Here is a 17,275-nt window from a genome sequence, read left to right as displayed (position 1 = left end):
GAAAACGGTGCGTCTGGGAGCAAAGAAATGGGCGATCGAGAAAGTGACAGGTGGGAAGAGATGAGAGAGAGAGAGAGAGAGAGAGAGAGGTGAGGCAATTGGGGAGGAGTACGAGGGAGTTGAGATGATAGACAGAGAGATAAGAGGGAAATAATTAGAGAGAGAGAGAGAGAGAAACTTAATTTATCTCCTTCCCTCAGGAAATGGTAGACATCTGCTCACCTACTTTATAGAGGAGGACAGGAGGCTTCCCCACTTCACCTGTCTGTCTGTCTCCCTAGCCTGTTGCTAGCACCACTACCAGTCAGACCCGCAAACAAGCACTAAGCTAATGCTAACACAACACACCACACCTGTAAATTAACCCGCTCTAACACAATTAGCATGAAAAATCAAAGCCCCTCAATGAAGAAAGGCCTAGCGTTACCGTCCGATAATGCTACGCTAACTTCCCCTTCATGAATGATTGAGAAGGCAGGGTTTTCACATTAGCCAGCTCTAGACTATTTTCCATTATAAGCTGCCTCCAGGATGTGCTGCTGTTTTACATATTTCATTTATTTTCTCGGTTACACAACGGCTGTTTTTTTTTCCGTTTTGATGCCGAGACCAGGCACGCTTCCTCACTTACTCAGCCTTGAATCCCCCCAGTTCACACACACACACACATACATACATAAAAACACGCACACACATGCACACGCACGCACATGCACGCACACACACACACACACATACGCACAAACACGCCAAGAGAGTGGAGAACTGTATACTCTCGAGGTACTCAAGCACGAGCCTAAATCCCCACTCCCCGGGGCATTCTGGTGCTCCAGAGCTAATTACCTCTCTCTCTCCATCCTTCAGTCTCTCTCTCTTTCTCTTTCTCTAAAAAACTCTGTCTCTCTCTCTTTCTCTAAACATCTCTGTCTCTCTCTTTCTCTAAACATCTCTGTCTCTCTCTCTTTCTCTAAACATCTCTGTCTCTCTCTGTTTCTCTTTCTCTAAACATCTATGTCTCTCTCTCTCTCTTTCTCTTTCTCTAAACATCTCTCTCTCTCTTTCTCTTAACATCTGTCTTTCTCTCTTTCTCTAAACATCTCTGTCTCTCTCTTTCTCTTTCTCTAAACATCTCTGTCTCTCTCTCTCTTTCTCTTTCTCTAAACATTCTGTCTCTCTCTCTCTTTCTCTTTCTCTAAACATCTCTCTCTTTCTTCCTCAAATCACCCCTCTCTTCCTCCATTCCTCACTCTTTTTCCTCCTCTTTCTTATCTTTTTCACCTATACCACCAGGTACATCCACATCCAAAACAGCATATGGTGTCAGCAAAAATCACCTGCCTGGCTCCCCTCCCTCTTCATCTCCATCTATCTCTTTCTCTCACCTGCTCCCTTCCCCCCATCATCAATGATGTTACATGTTTCCCTAAATATTTCATCTTTAGCCCTCCGCCTCTCCCTTACTCCCCCACCCATCCATCTATATGGACCCTCTCCCTCTCTTCCTCTCTCCCTCTCTTCCTCTTTCTCCTGTTCCCCCGAGCTCACGCACACACAGTCTTACTGTGACTCAGAAAGCTCATTCTCCATGCGCCACAATTAGGACAGGGAGCAGATGAGAACGTCGAGCCGAGGAGACACCAAGAACCTCTCTCACGTCTCTCTCTCTTTCTCTCTCTTTTCACCTCTCTCTCTCTCTCTCTCTTTCTTTCTCCCTGTCCTCTATCCCTCTCTCTCTCTTCCTCTCTCTCTGTGTAATGTGTGAGTGTGTGTGAGGAGGAGAGAATGTGTAAAGGCGTGTGTTGTGTTTTTGTGCATGGGCAAGAGAGCAAGTGTGTGTTTCTGTGGAGGTGTGTTTAGTCAGGTGTGTCTGTCCATGTGAGCCCAGCGTTCCTTTAGTATGAGTAATCATCTTGTGCCCCTGTATGTGTGGACGCTGGTGTGTGAAGGAGTGTGTGGGAGTCTATGTGGGAGTATCTCTATGTGTGAGTGTGTGTGTGAGTTAGAAAAAAATAGAAAGGTGGAGAGGGGAGAGTGTGTGTGTGTGTGCTTGTGCCCCTGTGTGTGCAAGATGGTGTGTACGGGTGTGAGTCCCTCCCTGCCGTCTGCCAGCCCCCCTGTCATCCTCTGTTTCACACTCACGTGCTCCCCACTCCTCGGCGCTGTAGACTCATGTGGTCGATATTTACCAAACGGGGGTTTGTGGGTACTTACGTATGTGCTGACGTACGTACCCCCCGCCTGCCCTCGTCTGTTGACGTGAGTAGCGTAACAATCGGCGCTGTTTCCATGACAACCACCCGCTGCTGTCCTCCCTTCACCCATCTCCCCCCTCCTCCCTCCCTCCTTCTCTCCCCCTTTACCTCCCGCCCTCCTCCTCGGCACTGTGTTGCTATTCCAAGGTCATAGAGGGTCACAGAGAGAGAGATAGTGACAGAGATGGGGACGGAGGGCAGGGTGGAGAAACAGGGTGTGGAATAAAAGGATATATATAGGGTATAAACAGAAGCAGACCTAGTAGCTTTGTTTGCTGTATTTTTGGGGGGAGTTTGACCACAGACATTGTGTTTATAATACCGGTCTCTATCTCTATGCGGCTATCACAACTTACTTCGATGTTGACCCAAACCCAAGATGGCCGCCACCAACAAACAACCACCTGATAAGATTTTGTGTCGGCTGCCAAATCCTCCCGACCGTTCACAAGAACATCTCCGAAATCTAAACAAAGCCAGTAAAGTGGGAACAAAACATTGCCGTGGAGCATAGAGAAATACCACATTATCCAGCAAAGTGCCAAAACAACTCCTTTTCAATAGTCGATGTAGCTTGTCAACGTGCTACATTAGCTAGCTAGTTACATTTAGCTATAAAGCCAAAGCCCAATTTTTTCAAAGTACATGGACTTGCCAGCCAAATAGAAAAAGTAGCCAGACAGAGAGTTACCAGGCTGGGGGGAAAAAAATAATTAATTCAGAACAAGCAAGATTTTGCCACGATTTCTTCTGAAATACACAGCTAAATTATTGAATAGTTTAACAAATTTACCTCCCAGATTTGTAAAATAAATTGTGGTATTGAATAGAAAGACATTAATTTACAATTGAAATTACTGGAAATGTATGAATTCAGTCTGTTGTAAAATGATGCAGAAACAAAACTTAAGAATGGGAAGCATAGAAATAGCGCACATAGAACGTATTTACTGCTTCTTAGACTTGTGTTCAATGAGAATGACAGATCTAACTAATGTGAATTTGGTAGGGTCGCCCACTTTGAGGGAAGCGGTAGATTAGTAATTTAGTCAGAAAAACTAGTTTAGTCTACTCTTTCAGTGTAATTTATTGTGGCAAAAACTACATCTAGTCTAGTCTTTTTATTTATTTTGTTGTGGCAAAAACCTAAGAAAAAAGGTTGTGTTCTGTCAAGTAAACATAGATTCCCTGTTGAGAATCAACAATATAGAATTGCAGTAAAATGGTTTTAAAAATGCTGCTGTATAAGTGCTGTAGCATGCCAGGGGCATACTTTATGTATACTGTAGTTAAGAAAGTAAGTGTATGTTGTGTAGTAAGCTGTTAGTAGCCCATGTGTCTCACCCTAAGTATTTGGTCCCTCTAGCCCTCAGAACTTAGCCTGCTGTTCTGACTTGGTGGTGCACAAATAGCCTATAGCCTGTTTTAGAGAAATGTCATCATCGAATATTGTAAGAGCTTATGTTCCCCTGTTATTTATCCTACGGTTCTGACTTGGTGTACAGGGAGAATACAGTAAGAAAGGCCCATGTTCTGAATTCTGTTGCTGTACATTTAAAAAGTGCAGAACGAATAGGCATTTCATCCGTCTCAGCTCTCTCATGTCTTAATCGAAATTATGGCTTGTGAGAATGCTATTCATTGACTACAGCTCAGCATTCAACACTATAGTGCCCTCAAAGCTCATAAATAAGCAAAGGACCCTGGAACTAAACACCTCCCTCTGCAACTGGATCCTGGACTTCGTGACGGGCCTTCAACCAGGTGGTAAGGGTAGGTAACAACACATCCGCCACACTGATCCCCTCAGGGGTGCGTGCTCAGTCCCCTCCTGTACTCCCTGTTCACTCATGACTGCACAGCCAGGCACGACTCCAAAACCATCATTAAGTTTGCTGATGACACAACAGTGGTAGGCATGATCACAGAGAATGATGAGACAGCCTATAGGAAGGAGGTCAGAGACCTGGCTGTATGGTGCCAGGACAACAACCTCTCCCTCAACGTGATCAAGACATAGGAGAGGATTGGGGTTGTAGTGGAGCAGGTTGAGAGCTTCAAGTTCCTTGGTGTCCACGTCACCAAAATAACATGATACAAGCACACCAAGATACTTGTGAAGAGGGCACGACAAAACCTATTCCCCCTTAGGAGACTGAAAATATTTGGCATGGGTCCTCAGATCCCTAAAAGGTTCTACAGCTGCACCATCGAGAGCATGTGACACTGGTTGCATCACTGCCTGGTATGGCAACTACTCGGCCTCCGACCACAAGGCACTACAGAGGGTAGTGCATACGGCCCAGTACATCAATTGGGCCAAGTTTCCTGCCATCCAGGACCTCTATACCAGGCGGTGTCAGAGGAAGGTCAGACAAATTGTCAAAGACTACAGCCACCCTAGTCACAGACTGTTCTCTCTGCTACCACACTGGCAAGTGCTACCAGAGTGCCAAGTCTAGGTCCAGGAGGCTTCTAAACAGCTTCTACCCCCAAGCCATAAGACTCCTGAACATCTAATCAAATGGCTACCCAGACTATTTGCATTGCACCCCCCCTCACCCCCTCTTTTACACTGCTGCTACTCTCTGCTATTATCTATGCATAGTCACTTTAATAACTCAACCTACATGTACATATTACCTCAATTACCTCGACTAACCGGTGCCCCCGCACATTGACTCTGTACCGGTACCCCCTGTATATAGTCTCGCTATTATTTTACTGCTGCCCTTTAATTACTTGTTCCTTCCTTATTCTTATTCGTATTTTTTAAACTGCATTGTTGGTTAGGTGCTTGTAAGTAAGCATGTCACTGTAAGCATGTCACTGTAAGCATGTCACTGTAAGCATGTCACTGTAAGCATGTCACTGTAAGGTCTACTACACCTGTTGTATTCGTGGCATGTGACTAATACAATTTTATTTGATTTAGATCATCTGTCTCAGCTCGCTCATGTCTTAATCAAAATGACGGCTTGCCTCTCATGCGCTCATCATTTCCTTATGCCATAGTTTGTACATCTCCATTGTTTGACTGCTTATACATGTATAGGGATATCTCGTTAGTAGTATCTTATTCATCCTTTTAGACAATATTAGAATGGCGCATTTCATTGTTTTGTTTACTTTGTGTAGCCTATTCAAATTCACTCCTGTGGTTTTCTCCACGAGGAAGGAGTACTGCAGCATGGTCTGCAACCATGCTTGCCAGTGACAGCCTCTTCACATTCAAATACTTTTGTTCAACAAAAAGTTTGTGTAATTCCAGGACATATTGCGAGGGTTGTTTTGTTTGCGCAATACGCTGCCTTTGCGTCAGTATATTGTCTATAAAAGTGGAGCCTTTTTTATAGTATTTTCCTTCCTTTTAAGACCACATAATAAAATACTTCAAATGGTATGCTAACAGCGCTCTCTCTCTCTCTCTCTCGACAAAGAATGGTATAGTTAAGGCCTCAACATCTTGCAGAATTGATCAGAACTAAAATCTATCAGAATATCTCTTACAGTCCATTTTGAAAGTGCTGACCGAATAGGCACTTGCTCATACATAGAGCTAAGTATGGCAATGAGATAAATAATCTACCCCTACCCCGAGTTCTACTGGTGAACATACAATCACTGGAGAACAAACTGGACAAGCTCTGATCTATCCTATCAATGGGACCGGAAGAACTATGATATCCTATGTTTCTCGGAGTCGTGGCTGAACAAGGACATGGATAATATACATCTAGTTGGTTTTTCTATGCATCGTCAAGACCGCAAGGCAGCGTCAGGTAAGGTTGGGGGGAGAGCTGTGACTCTTTGTTAACAACAAAATAACTGCGCAATCTGTAATATTAAGGAAGTCTCGAGGTTCTGCTCGCCTGAGTTAAAATACCTCATGATAAGCTGTAGACCAGGGTTCCCCAACTGGCCCCCCAAGCTTCATGAGCAAAATCATTTTAAAAAACTTTTTTTTTTTATTGTATTTTTTTATTGTTGGACATAAAAGACTGTAGAAACTTGAAATTAGTATGATTTTGGCAAACATTATATCTGTTTGGGCATCTTGTGGTCAATTTGCAGTCCTACAAATTATTTGTAATTATTTTTCGGCCCCCAAGAAAATAATTGTCCCGCGGCTGAATCTAGTTGATGATCCCTAATGTAGACCATACTATTTACCAAGAAACAAGCTGTCTATTTACCACCACAAACCAATACAGGCACTAGGACTGCACTGAACTAGTTGTATAGGGCCGTAAGCAAACAAGAAAATACTAATCGAGAGGCGGCGTTCCTAGTGGCTGGTGACTTTAATGAAGGGAAACGGAAACACGTTTTACCTCATTTCTACCAGCATGTCACCTGTGCAGCTAGAGGAGACAAGTCTAGATCACCTTTACTCCACACACAGAAACGCATACAAAGCTCGCCCTCCATTTGGACAATCTGACTATGACTCTATCCTCCTAATTCCTGTTTACAAGCAAAAACTCAAACGAGAAGTACCAGTGACATGCTCAATACAGAATTGGTCCGATGAACTACAGGACTGTTTTGCTAGCACAGACTGAATTTTTTTATTTATTCAAATAAATAAACAAAGGAATATGCGCCTGTATTTATCTGATGGAGTTTACCACATCAGTCACCGGCTTCATTAATAAGTGCATCGATGAGGTTGTCCCCACAGTGACCGTGGCAGCTCAGAGGAGTAAGAGGTGAATCTCACAAGAAAATAAGGCAGCGGGAGACCGTTTTGCGGTGCTCAAACAAAAAGCTGTTCTTTAATAAAGGTTGGGGGGAACGGGGAGGGTAGAAAAACAACTAAAAGGCCTCTCGGGTAACGGGTGGGTCGCTCTGCGTCCAGGGTGACGGCTCCTCTGACCGCCTGTGGTAATGAACAACAAAAGAGAGAGAGAGAGCGATGAGTCCGGGGTTTCAATACTTGCTCTCAAATTGCGCCGGGTGGTGCGCTTCCAGGGAATGAGTCCTCTTCTTCGGTTCTTCTAAGGTCTAGACATACCCTCTGCCTGTCTGCCCAAGCTCCCAAGAGACTGCACCTCTACTTATACACATTTGGGGTAATGACAGACAGGTGGGACCAATTCCATATTCCAATTGGTTGCAGCACCTGGACTGGGTAGTACTGGTGTTGAATCACCAACCCCAGCTGCTGCATTTAGCTGTCCATGGTGCTGATTGACCTTGGCCTCCTTAGCCCTCTGGAGCTGACCAAGGTCCTGCCCCATCCTTTGTAGCTTCCTGCTGGCTCCCATGTTGCCACAGTATGTACACATCCCATCAGAAGTCATGGATTACAGTATGTAACATTAGCTGAAGGCTAGCGCTGCCTCTTTCAAGAAGCGGGACACTAACAGGCAAAATGTCATTACATGACTAAGATCAAATCCTACTACACCGGCTCTGATGCTCGTTGATGTGGCAGGACTTGCAAACTATCATGGATTACAAAGGGAAACTCGGCCGAGAGCTGCACAGTAATGCAAGCCTACTAGACGAGCTAAATGCCTTCTATGCTCGCTTCAAGGCAGGCAACACTGAACCATGCATGAGAGCACCAGTTGTTCCGGATTACTGTGTGATCACACTCTCCATAGTCAATTTGAGTAAGACCTTTAAACAGGTTAACATTCACAAAGCCCCAGATGGATTCCCAGGATGCATACTCAGAGCATGTGCTGACTAGTTGGCAAGTGTCTTCACTGATCTGTAATACCTACATGTTTCAAGCTGACCAACATAGTCCCTGTGTCCAAGAATGCCAAGGCAACCTGTCTAATTAACTATCGCCCCACAGCACTCACATCTGTAGCCATGAAATGCTTTGAAAGGCCAGTCATGACTCACATCAACACCAACATCCCAGGCACCCTGGACCCACCCCAATTTGCATAACGTCTCAACAGATCCACAGATAATGTAATCTCTATCCACACTGCCCTTTCCCACCTGGACAAAAGGAAGACCTACGTGAGAATGCTGTTCATTGACTACAGCTCTGCGTTCAACACCATAGTGGCCTCCAAGCTCATCACTAAGCTAAGGACCCAGGGATTAATAAACACCTCCTCTTCCATTGGATACAACAGGAACAGGATCCCACCTGTCTATCTGTACTTCCCCATACCTTTTCCTATTTGCCGGGAAATGGCTGCTGGCTAAGCTAAGGACGCTACTGGGACACGTGCTGCGTTACATTTTTCACTCTTTACTTTAAGTGCTGTTTGGAATTTAGCGATTTAACCTGCATCTTGCTTTTGTCTTCTCCCAAACTTTGACTGCAGCCAACCAGTGGTGTTTCCCTGTGATCACTCACTTTGTGACTGTCAGGCTCATGTCCCATCAATAGATCACTAGAAGATGCATTCTAGCAGGAGAAGACTATACAGACGTTTCTGACTAGCGAGTTGAAACATTTAAATGAAAAGAAGCCTAGTTAGTTGGAGAAAGTAGTCAGTTGACAATGAGTCTTTTGTTTAGCCGACAGCCGGCGCTTATGGAAAACCCTGATTAAGCCCAGTGTGTCACGAATATCACCGAAGGTGGCTCCCCTTCCTGTTCGGGTGGCGCTTGGCGGTCGTCATCACCGGTCTACTAGCTGCCACCAATCCCTTTTCCCTTTTTGTTTGGTTTTGTCTAATTGTTTTCACCCGTTTCTTGTTGGGGTTTTTGGGATGGTGTTATTTAAGTTCGATTTGCCCGCTTGTGTATGTAGGGGCTTGTTTCTGTTATGTAAGAGGTGTTCTTTATTATTGTGGGTTTTCCGCTGGTTAGATACCAGTGTGTACTTAGGTGGAGTGTATTACGCCTGTGTTCGGGGTCACCTATTGTACGGTTTCGGTTGGACATTAAAGCGTGTTTTTTCCATATCCTCTGCTCTCTGCGCCTGACTCCACACCCATTCCCTCTTTGAGCGTTACACAGTGCTTTGGCCAAACTCACAGGTGGTATTGTCTGTCCACTAAACAGCAGAGAAGCACTCAAAATTCAACACATTATCCATAATATATAAAACTGGATTCATTTCAAAATGGATTTATTTTAAAATTGACTATGTCCGTGAAAGTATGGCAATAATTTCTATGACTCTTAAGTGCCGTGCTATCGCCAGCGTCAGGAAGCACTCTCCCGTCTGTTCGATATGTTATGGTGGTTTAGGTAAGACCATTTAGCACTTCACTGTGAGGCTGTTTCAGTGGAAAGAAACACGCACACGACTAACACACTGGGCTCCACTAATATGGAAGCTGATGAGGGATAGGAAGGTTGTAGTGACCTTGCTTGCTCCAGGCAGGAGGTGGAGCTTGACGTATGGATCGGCCAGTCCGTTGGAGTCCATGGCCTTTAGTCCCTGTGGAGACACACACAGGCATGGTTACAGACGCATGCACACACACACACATATATATAGTGAGACACACACACACACACACACACACACACAGGCACGCACACACAGAGCACACTTGGTCAAGGTTTAGCTATCATACACACGACATACATACATACAGTCGTACAATACAGGCTGTAAGCCAGACAAGGTCAGGGCATGACAAAGAACATTATGTCCTTTGCTGTTCAACTCTACTCTTGTTTTGTCTATTGTGTCGCATGCCATTCTACTCAAATCGTTTTCATTCTAAGTTCATCATTTCTCAGGCTTGTCTGTTTATATGTAAGGTGTTCCAGCACTACCAATGATTTCCATTGGGTTGAGGTGCTTATCTGGGTATGAACACAGTCAATCGCCTCCCAAAAAAGGACAAAAGACAGCAACTCCCCGAAATGTAGGAAGGCACAGGATTACGGCTGGATCCCAAATAGCACCATATTCGCTATGGAGTGCACTACTTTTGACGAGGACCCATATAGCGCTGGTCAATAGGGAATGGGGTAACATTTGGGACACGTTTTTATTCTGTGTATATTATTGAATGGGTGCATCTCAGCTTCACATCTACCATAATACCCATGAGGGGTGTATATAATATGTTTGCCTGGTGTGGACTGAATGCCAAATCGATCTCTCTAGCCCGGATCGCATCAATACTTAACTCTGCCTCATTGTCAAGAGATAAACCTCGGTTCTCTCTCACCGAGTAGAGTTCCCGGTTTTTCTAGGCAAGCGCCATTGTCTTCATGACTTGGCTCGATGTTCTGGGTTAGAGCTAAGCCTGTCTCTGCGGAAAAGATATCTGGAGTGGCTTTCGACGCTGCAACGCTAACCTAAGGCTTGCAGTGGATTGGATAGCGCTTAAGCCGACTGCACTTTGATTCTGGACGCTTTGTGTAGAGGGGACATGGCTTAGCTTGTGCTTGGGGGTGTAAGTGGAGTCTTGTTTAGAATAGTCTGTGTAGGGTGTATAGGGTTGAGTTTCTTACCTTGGCCTTGTGGATTGTACAGTGTAGACAGTTGTTCTCGTGATCAAAGAGCAGGGTGAACTCCAGGGTGCCCAAATAAGCTGTAAAACAGAACAATTCATTCAGAAGGTCCATTATCGGCCGTTGGTTTGGACCTGGCGGTGAAGACAGCCTGAATAAAAGTGCGTATAAATGAATTGAATGCGCATAAACACATATTCATGCACAGGTGGCCACACCGATGAATGCACATAAGCATAAACACAAAGGCACACACGCATACCTCCCCCCCCCCCCCCCCCCCCCTCCCAAACACAAACACCAGTAACTCCAGCCTCCTGCACAACTCTGGAAACGAGACACGCTGGAGCTTATTTTCCTGACACTCTCTTAAAAAACATGCCTTGTGCTTATTACTCGCCATGAGTGGAAAGAAAATAGGCTTGAGGGCTGAATCACATTACTCTGACACAGCTAAATAAATCACACACCGCGTGTGTATGTGTTGTGCGTGTGTGTGTGTGTGTGTGTGTGTGTGTGTGTGTGTGTGTGTGTGTGTGTGTGTGTGTTCCCCTCTGTCGGCGAAATTTGGAGCGACTCTAGCGACACCGAAACACGAGACAATGATGATGGCGAAGACGCTCAAACTCACAATTACTCTCCTTAAACACACTGAGAGGCGACACTGAGAAATGTACCCAGAAACCGGTTTTGACATAAGCAAACGGCGACTTCGAGAGTCGGGATTGAACCGTGAGAATATTGAGGCACTTGTTTTGTTTTCGGTGATTAACTAGGATACACATTTATTTACATAAATCACCGCAAGGACCCCATCGAGTTTATGTGCGTAGACCTGCACGAACATACAGAATTTGACAGCTGTGCACACATGGACTGTGATGCTCATCCTCGTACACGCACATAGAAACACACTCAAAGAGAACACACACACACACACACACAGACAGAGACAAACGCATTAGTATATGACTTCAGGACTGGAAGTTCATTAACTAGCCTCATTTCAACACCCACAGTTAAACCCATAATGACATTCAGAAAGACAAGCAAATAAAACGCAAGCCACACTGACTACGGCCTTACACAATTTGACCGACGGATGTACGCAATTGTCAAAACGAGTGTAGTAGAACATACAGTTCCTTTAGAAAGCTTTCACGCCCCTTGACCTTTTCCACATTTTCTTGTCTTACAGCCTTCATTTTTTAAAAATGTATTACATTGAGATTTGTGTCAACTGGCCTACACACAATGCCCTATAATATCAACGTGGAATTATGTTTTTGGTCATTTTTACAAACTAATTAAAAATGAAACGCTGAAATGTCTTGAGGCAAGAAGTATTCAACCCCTTAATTATGGCAAGCCTAAATAAGTTCAGGAGTAAAAATGTGCTTAACAAGTCACATAATAAATTATTAATTACACTTTGAATGGTGAATCAATGCACCCAGTCACTACAACGATAGAGTACCACTCTCTGTATTTGCATAGTGGTAGCTGAATCATGTTATGAGTATTGTTGTCATTGATAAGGAATAGGTTTTTTTCCTGAATTTTAAAAGAAACGGAACGGAGCCAAGCACAGGCAAAATCGTAGAGGAAAACCTTGATCATTCTGTTTTCCAACAGACACTGGGAGATGAATTGACCTTTCAGCAGGACAATAACCTAAAACACAAGGCCAAATATACAATGGAGTAGCATACCAAAACGACATTGAATGTTCCTGAGTGGCCTAGTGACAGTTTTGACTTAAATCGTCTCGAAAATCTATGGCAAGACTTGAAAATGGCTGTCTAGCCATTTTCAACAACCAACTTAACAGAGCTTGAAGAATCTAAAGAATCATGTGCAGATATTGTACAATCCAGGTGTGCAAAGTTCTTAGAGACTTACCCAGAAAGGCACAGCTGTAATAGCTGCCCAAGATGCTTCTACAATGTATTGACTAAGGGCTGTGAAAAATTATGCAAGTTAGATAATTCTGTATTTAATTTTCAATACATTTGCAAAAAATGTTTTTCACTTTGTCATTATGTGGTAATGTGTGAGAAAAATAATTTTGAATCCCTTTTGCTGTTACACAACCAATTGTGGGAAAAATCAAGTGGTATGAATACTTTCTGAAGGCACTGTATATGTTTGATGAGTGTACGCACAGAAAAAAAAAACATTTCCACAACAGTTGTGGCTAGAATACATCCAGAAGGTAGTGTGCAATGGTTGTGTATGTGTTGTGTATGTGTTGTGAGAAGCATTGTGTGGAATATTTGTACAAATTGTCAAATATTCTCAAATGAGAGTTCTCCATTTCCAATCCTTTCTGTTCTGCGTCCTCATATACCCATAAAACACTGTTCATTTGTGCTTGTGTATCGCTCATTCTGTTGAAATGTACTTGGATCAAAACACGGATTTATGCGATATTAATTGGATGTCGTTGGAGATGTGAGAAGGAACATTTGGCCCACGTATCTTTCCTTAAAACCCTGGCAAATGATGTGTTACCAAGCAATGTTCTTAATTATTGTAAACATTGAGATTAATTGAGGATCTTATTGAGATTTTTTTTGCGTTGGCGCTCAAAATAGATTCACACACACAGACACACACACACCATACTTGACCCAAAAGGCCTTCCTTTCCCTAACCTCTGAACCCTGACCGCCCCACCAAATCCCCCCCCCCCAACTCACTTTCATCATCATCGTCCGAATCCGCCCCTTCTTGCCTCTCCCCCCGGTCCACCTCGGTGGGTTTCCTCTCTTTCTCCTTATTCTCACCGTCAGTCTCCCCTCCATTGTTCAATCCGAAATCTGGTTCCTTCAGGATCTTCTTCTCCCGGGGCGGGGGCGGGGTCATGGGAAAGTCGTGGAAGCGCGGGAAGAAGTCAGAGATCTGCGGGATAGGCATGATGGGCCCGGGACACACGTTGATAGCAAAGTGCTCCTGCATGGAGATCTTGACAGGAGAGGGCGGCGGGAGAGATCTGGGAGCAGAGGAGGTGGCACGAGAAGGTGCGGGGGAGGATGGGGTGGAGGAGGAAGGAGGGATGGAGAGATGGGAGGAGGTGGAAGAGTCGGGTGGGGGGGCGAAGTGGGAGTGGGGCGGAGGAGGTTTCGATACGCTCATGTGGACCGCCGGATGGGACTGTGGGTAGGCGTGGTTGTGTGGGTAATTAGGTAGGTAGGTGTGTGTTTATGTGTGTGTGTGTGTGTGTGTGCGTGTACGTGTGTGTGCAGTGTGTAGTGGGGGGTGGGGATGGAGATGATATGAAGAGAGAGAAATAGAGAGGGAGATGTGAATGAGAGGGGAGGAAAGGAAGGAAGTGTGGGAGACCAAGCGATAGTATCACTCACTTTATCGAGTATATCTCACTTCCTGGTTCTTTTGCTGTCTTTAGTCCCTCCCTCTCCCCCCCCCCTCTCCTACAGTACATAACGCTCTTCTTCAAGTACTTGAGCTGACGTAAACTACTCCCAATATCTCAATAGACCTTCAAGTCAAAATGTTGTGCTACTATATCAGATCTCCGAATATATCTTCATGTTTGACAGTGTATCGTCCTACTCAATTGATCTCTCTCTATTTACTGTTATTTATACCTAACAAACAAGATAATCCCTGCATCTCTCTCTCTCTCTCTCTCTCTCTCTCTCTCTCTCTCTCTCTCTCTCTCTCTCTCTCTCTCTCTCTCTCTCTCTCTCTCTCTCTCTCTCTCTCTCTCTCTCTCTCTCTCTCTCTCTCTCTCTCTCTCTCTCTCTCTCTCTCTCTCTCTCTCTCTCTCTCTCTCTCTCTCTCTCTCTCTCTCTCTCTCTCTCTCTCTCTCTCTCTCTCTCTCTCTCTCTCTCTCTCTCTCTCTCTCTCTCTCTCTCTCTCTCTCTCTCTCTCTCTCTCCCTTGTTCTCAATATTTACATAACAGTGCTTGAAGTCTTATTCTCCAGTCCAGACAATGGCTGTCACCTACGAAATGAACAATCGTCTTCTACATAAAGATCAATGGTAAACTGTAATAGAAATGGTAATCATCCCATTGTTTATTGAGGACATTTAATTATAGTACCTCTCCTTTCATCATCCTTTAATACCTCTGTCCTAGTGTAAATTGTAATTGCTGAAAGACTACACTACTGGCTATTGAAATGAGATCACAGTGTGACACACAGGCTACGTTTAGACAGGCAGCCCAATTCAGATATTTTTTCTTCACTAATTGTTTTTTTTTGACCAATCAGATCGACTCTTCAAAAAGATCTGATGTGAAAAGATCTGATGTGAATGGTCAAAAGACCAATTAGTGGAAAAAATATCAGAATTGGGCTACCTGTCTCAACGGAGCCACACACACACACACACCCACACACACACACACACACACACACACACACACACACACACACACACACACACACACACACACACCACAGGAGTTTGGTGGCATCTTAATTGGAGAGATCGGGCCCGTGGTAATGACTGGAGCGAAATCAGTGGAATGGTATCAAATACATCAAACATATGGTTTCCATGTGTTTGATGCCATTCCTTTTGCTCCGTTCTCCCTTTAGCAGCCTCCACTGACACACACACACACTCAAGACACACACACACTCAAGACACACTCAAGACCAGTGGAGGCTGCTGATGGGAGGACAGTTCGTAAAAAAGTCTGGAACAGAGTAAATGGAATGGCATCAAACACCAGGAAACCATGTGTTTGATGTATTTAATACGACCACTCATTCCGCTCCAGCCATTACCACGAGCCCGTCCTCCCCAATAAAGGTGCCACCAACCTCCTGTGCTCAAGACAAACACACAGAGACACACGCAGAAACATATACATGAGCAGACACACAGACCGATAATAAACCATTTGTTTTGCCTCAAATTAAGCTAGCAACCGAATGCATTCCAGAATTGTTCATCAATGTAAGAAATGGTTCAATAAAAAGCCCACATTTTACCACAGCCACACTTCTCTGTCTTTCCTTAGGAAACCCAAACTCATACGCACTGGCTGTACGCACAGCAAACCTGTCCACTCTTGCATGCAGCCACTCTAACATGAATTATGCACACACGCTCTTACTCAGGTAGAACTACACAGAGAGAGAGAAAAAAAACGGTGTGACTTACGGCTTCTTGAAGATACACACGCACTTCCTCTTTCACAAACGCACACAGACCGTCAGACACACACGCGCTCTCACCAAGTCAGACTTACACACAGGCATCGCCTAAACTCAAATTGTCTGACTTACAGCTTCTTCAGCATTCACGCGCACACTCATTCACTCACACATGTACACACAGACACACTCATTCGTTCACACAGATAGTCAGAGACAGACAGACATGCGGAGACACAGAGACACGAACCCAGTGACAGTCTTCATCTGTTCCAGCGCTCCATCTTGTCTTCTCACACGTCCTCTGTCTCTTCTCTCACAACACTGAAGAGCAAGCAGAGCTGCTTTGACTCAATATATCCTTCCCCTCTCTCTCTCTCTCTCTCTCTCTCTCTCTCTCTCTCTCTCTCTCTCTCTCTCTCTCTCTCTCTCTTTCTCTCTCCTCCCTTTCACTTGGTTGTGACGTTCTCTCACAGTTCTCTCACAATTCTCTCACAGTCGGTTGTGCGCGCACACTGTGTACAACCATGTACATTGTACTGTCACTCAGTGGCTCCGCAGTGAGGGTATTTAACTAAACAGAGGGGGGGGGGGGGGGGGGGGGGGGGGGGGGGGGGGGGGGGGGGGGGGGGGGATTGACATTTCATTGCCCATTGCTAGCACATTTCAATATAATAATAATAATTATTATCATTATTATTTGGGGGGTGTTTATATTTGTCCTGTAACACACAATTGTGTAATGGAAATGTTTTTTTCGCATATCCCCAACTCCCCCCTGAGACACCCGTAGGGAGTGGGGTCACAGCCAGGGTCACCATTGTACAGCGCTCCTGGAGCAATTTCAAGTGAAGTGCCTTGCTCAAGGGCACAGTGACAGATGTTTCACCTTGTCGGCTCCAGTATTTGAACCAGCCACCATTTGGTTACTGACCCAACGCTCTAGCCTCGAGGCTACCTGACACATTTCAACCCATCGCGGCCATGCACACAGGCAATGAATTGGGATTAATCAGTGTCAGGGATGCTTCAAAAGTGAATAATATCCCTTAGAGAGAGAGAGAGCGAGAGAGAAAAATGCCATTGCCCTTTGCTGGCACCTTCTAATAGACACATTTCAACCAATAAATAAGGTAAGACTTCATCCAAAACAATGGAAACGCCACGGAAACACGGTTCCCATGTGGTGGATAGAGCCAGAATCCCCTCATTGCTGGTCATCACAATCAGGCTATATTTAGGTTGTCGTTTACGTGTGTATTTCACACTATGTGGAGGTAAAATCTGAGTATAAATGCTAGTATCGATGTCAACCACAATACATGTTGATGTCGTCATCGCCAAGAAACTGCACTACAGTTCAAAATGACTTGACTACCACCATCCATTTCTACAGCACGTGGCCAGCTGTCCTCCCGGGTTATCCAAACGGGAGTTTGCGTTTAGCAGACAACTTCTGAACAGCGAAAACAGCTAAATATATCCAAATC

The 17,275-nt window shown here is 44.7% G+C and overlaps 1 protein-coding gene across 1 annotated transcript in view; it reads right to left on the bottom strand.

The window, feature by feature from the left end:
• LOC110533157 (double C2-like domain-containing protein beta) overlaps positions 1–16,300 on the bottom strand; it is a 52,650-nt gene extending 36,350 nt beyond the window's left edge. The window contains exons 1-4 of the mRNA XM_036933461.1: positions 16,036–16,300; positions 13,352–13,805; positions 10,650–10,729; positions 9,544–9,618 (exon numbers count right to left, since the gene is read on the bottom strand). Coding sequence (XP_036789356.1) covers positions 9,544–9,618; positions 10,650–10,729; positions 13,352–13,787 — 591 coding nt within the window. The 5' untranslated portion in view covers positions 13,788–13,805; positions 16,036–16,300. The remainder of the gene's footprint in view (positions 1–9,543; positions 9,619–10,649; positions 10,730–13,351; positions 13,806–16,035) is intronic.
• Positions 16,301–17,275: the final 975 nt, after the last annotated feature.

Source organism: Oncorhynchus mykiss, chromosome 10, assembly GCF_013265735.2.
Source record: "Oncorhynchus mykiss isolate Arlee chromosome 10, USDA_OmykA_1.1, whole genome shotgun sequence".
Taxonomy (NCBI): domain Eukaryota; kingdom Metazoa; phylum Chordata; class Actinopteri; order Salmoniformes; family Salmonidae; genus Oncorhynchus; species Oncorhynchus mykiss.
This window is presented reverse-complemented; position numbering and strand designations above follow the sequence as displayed.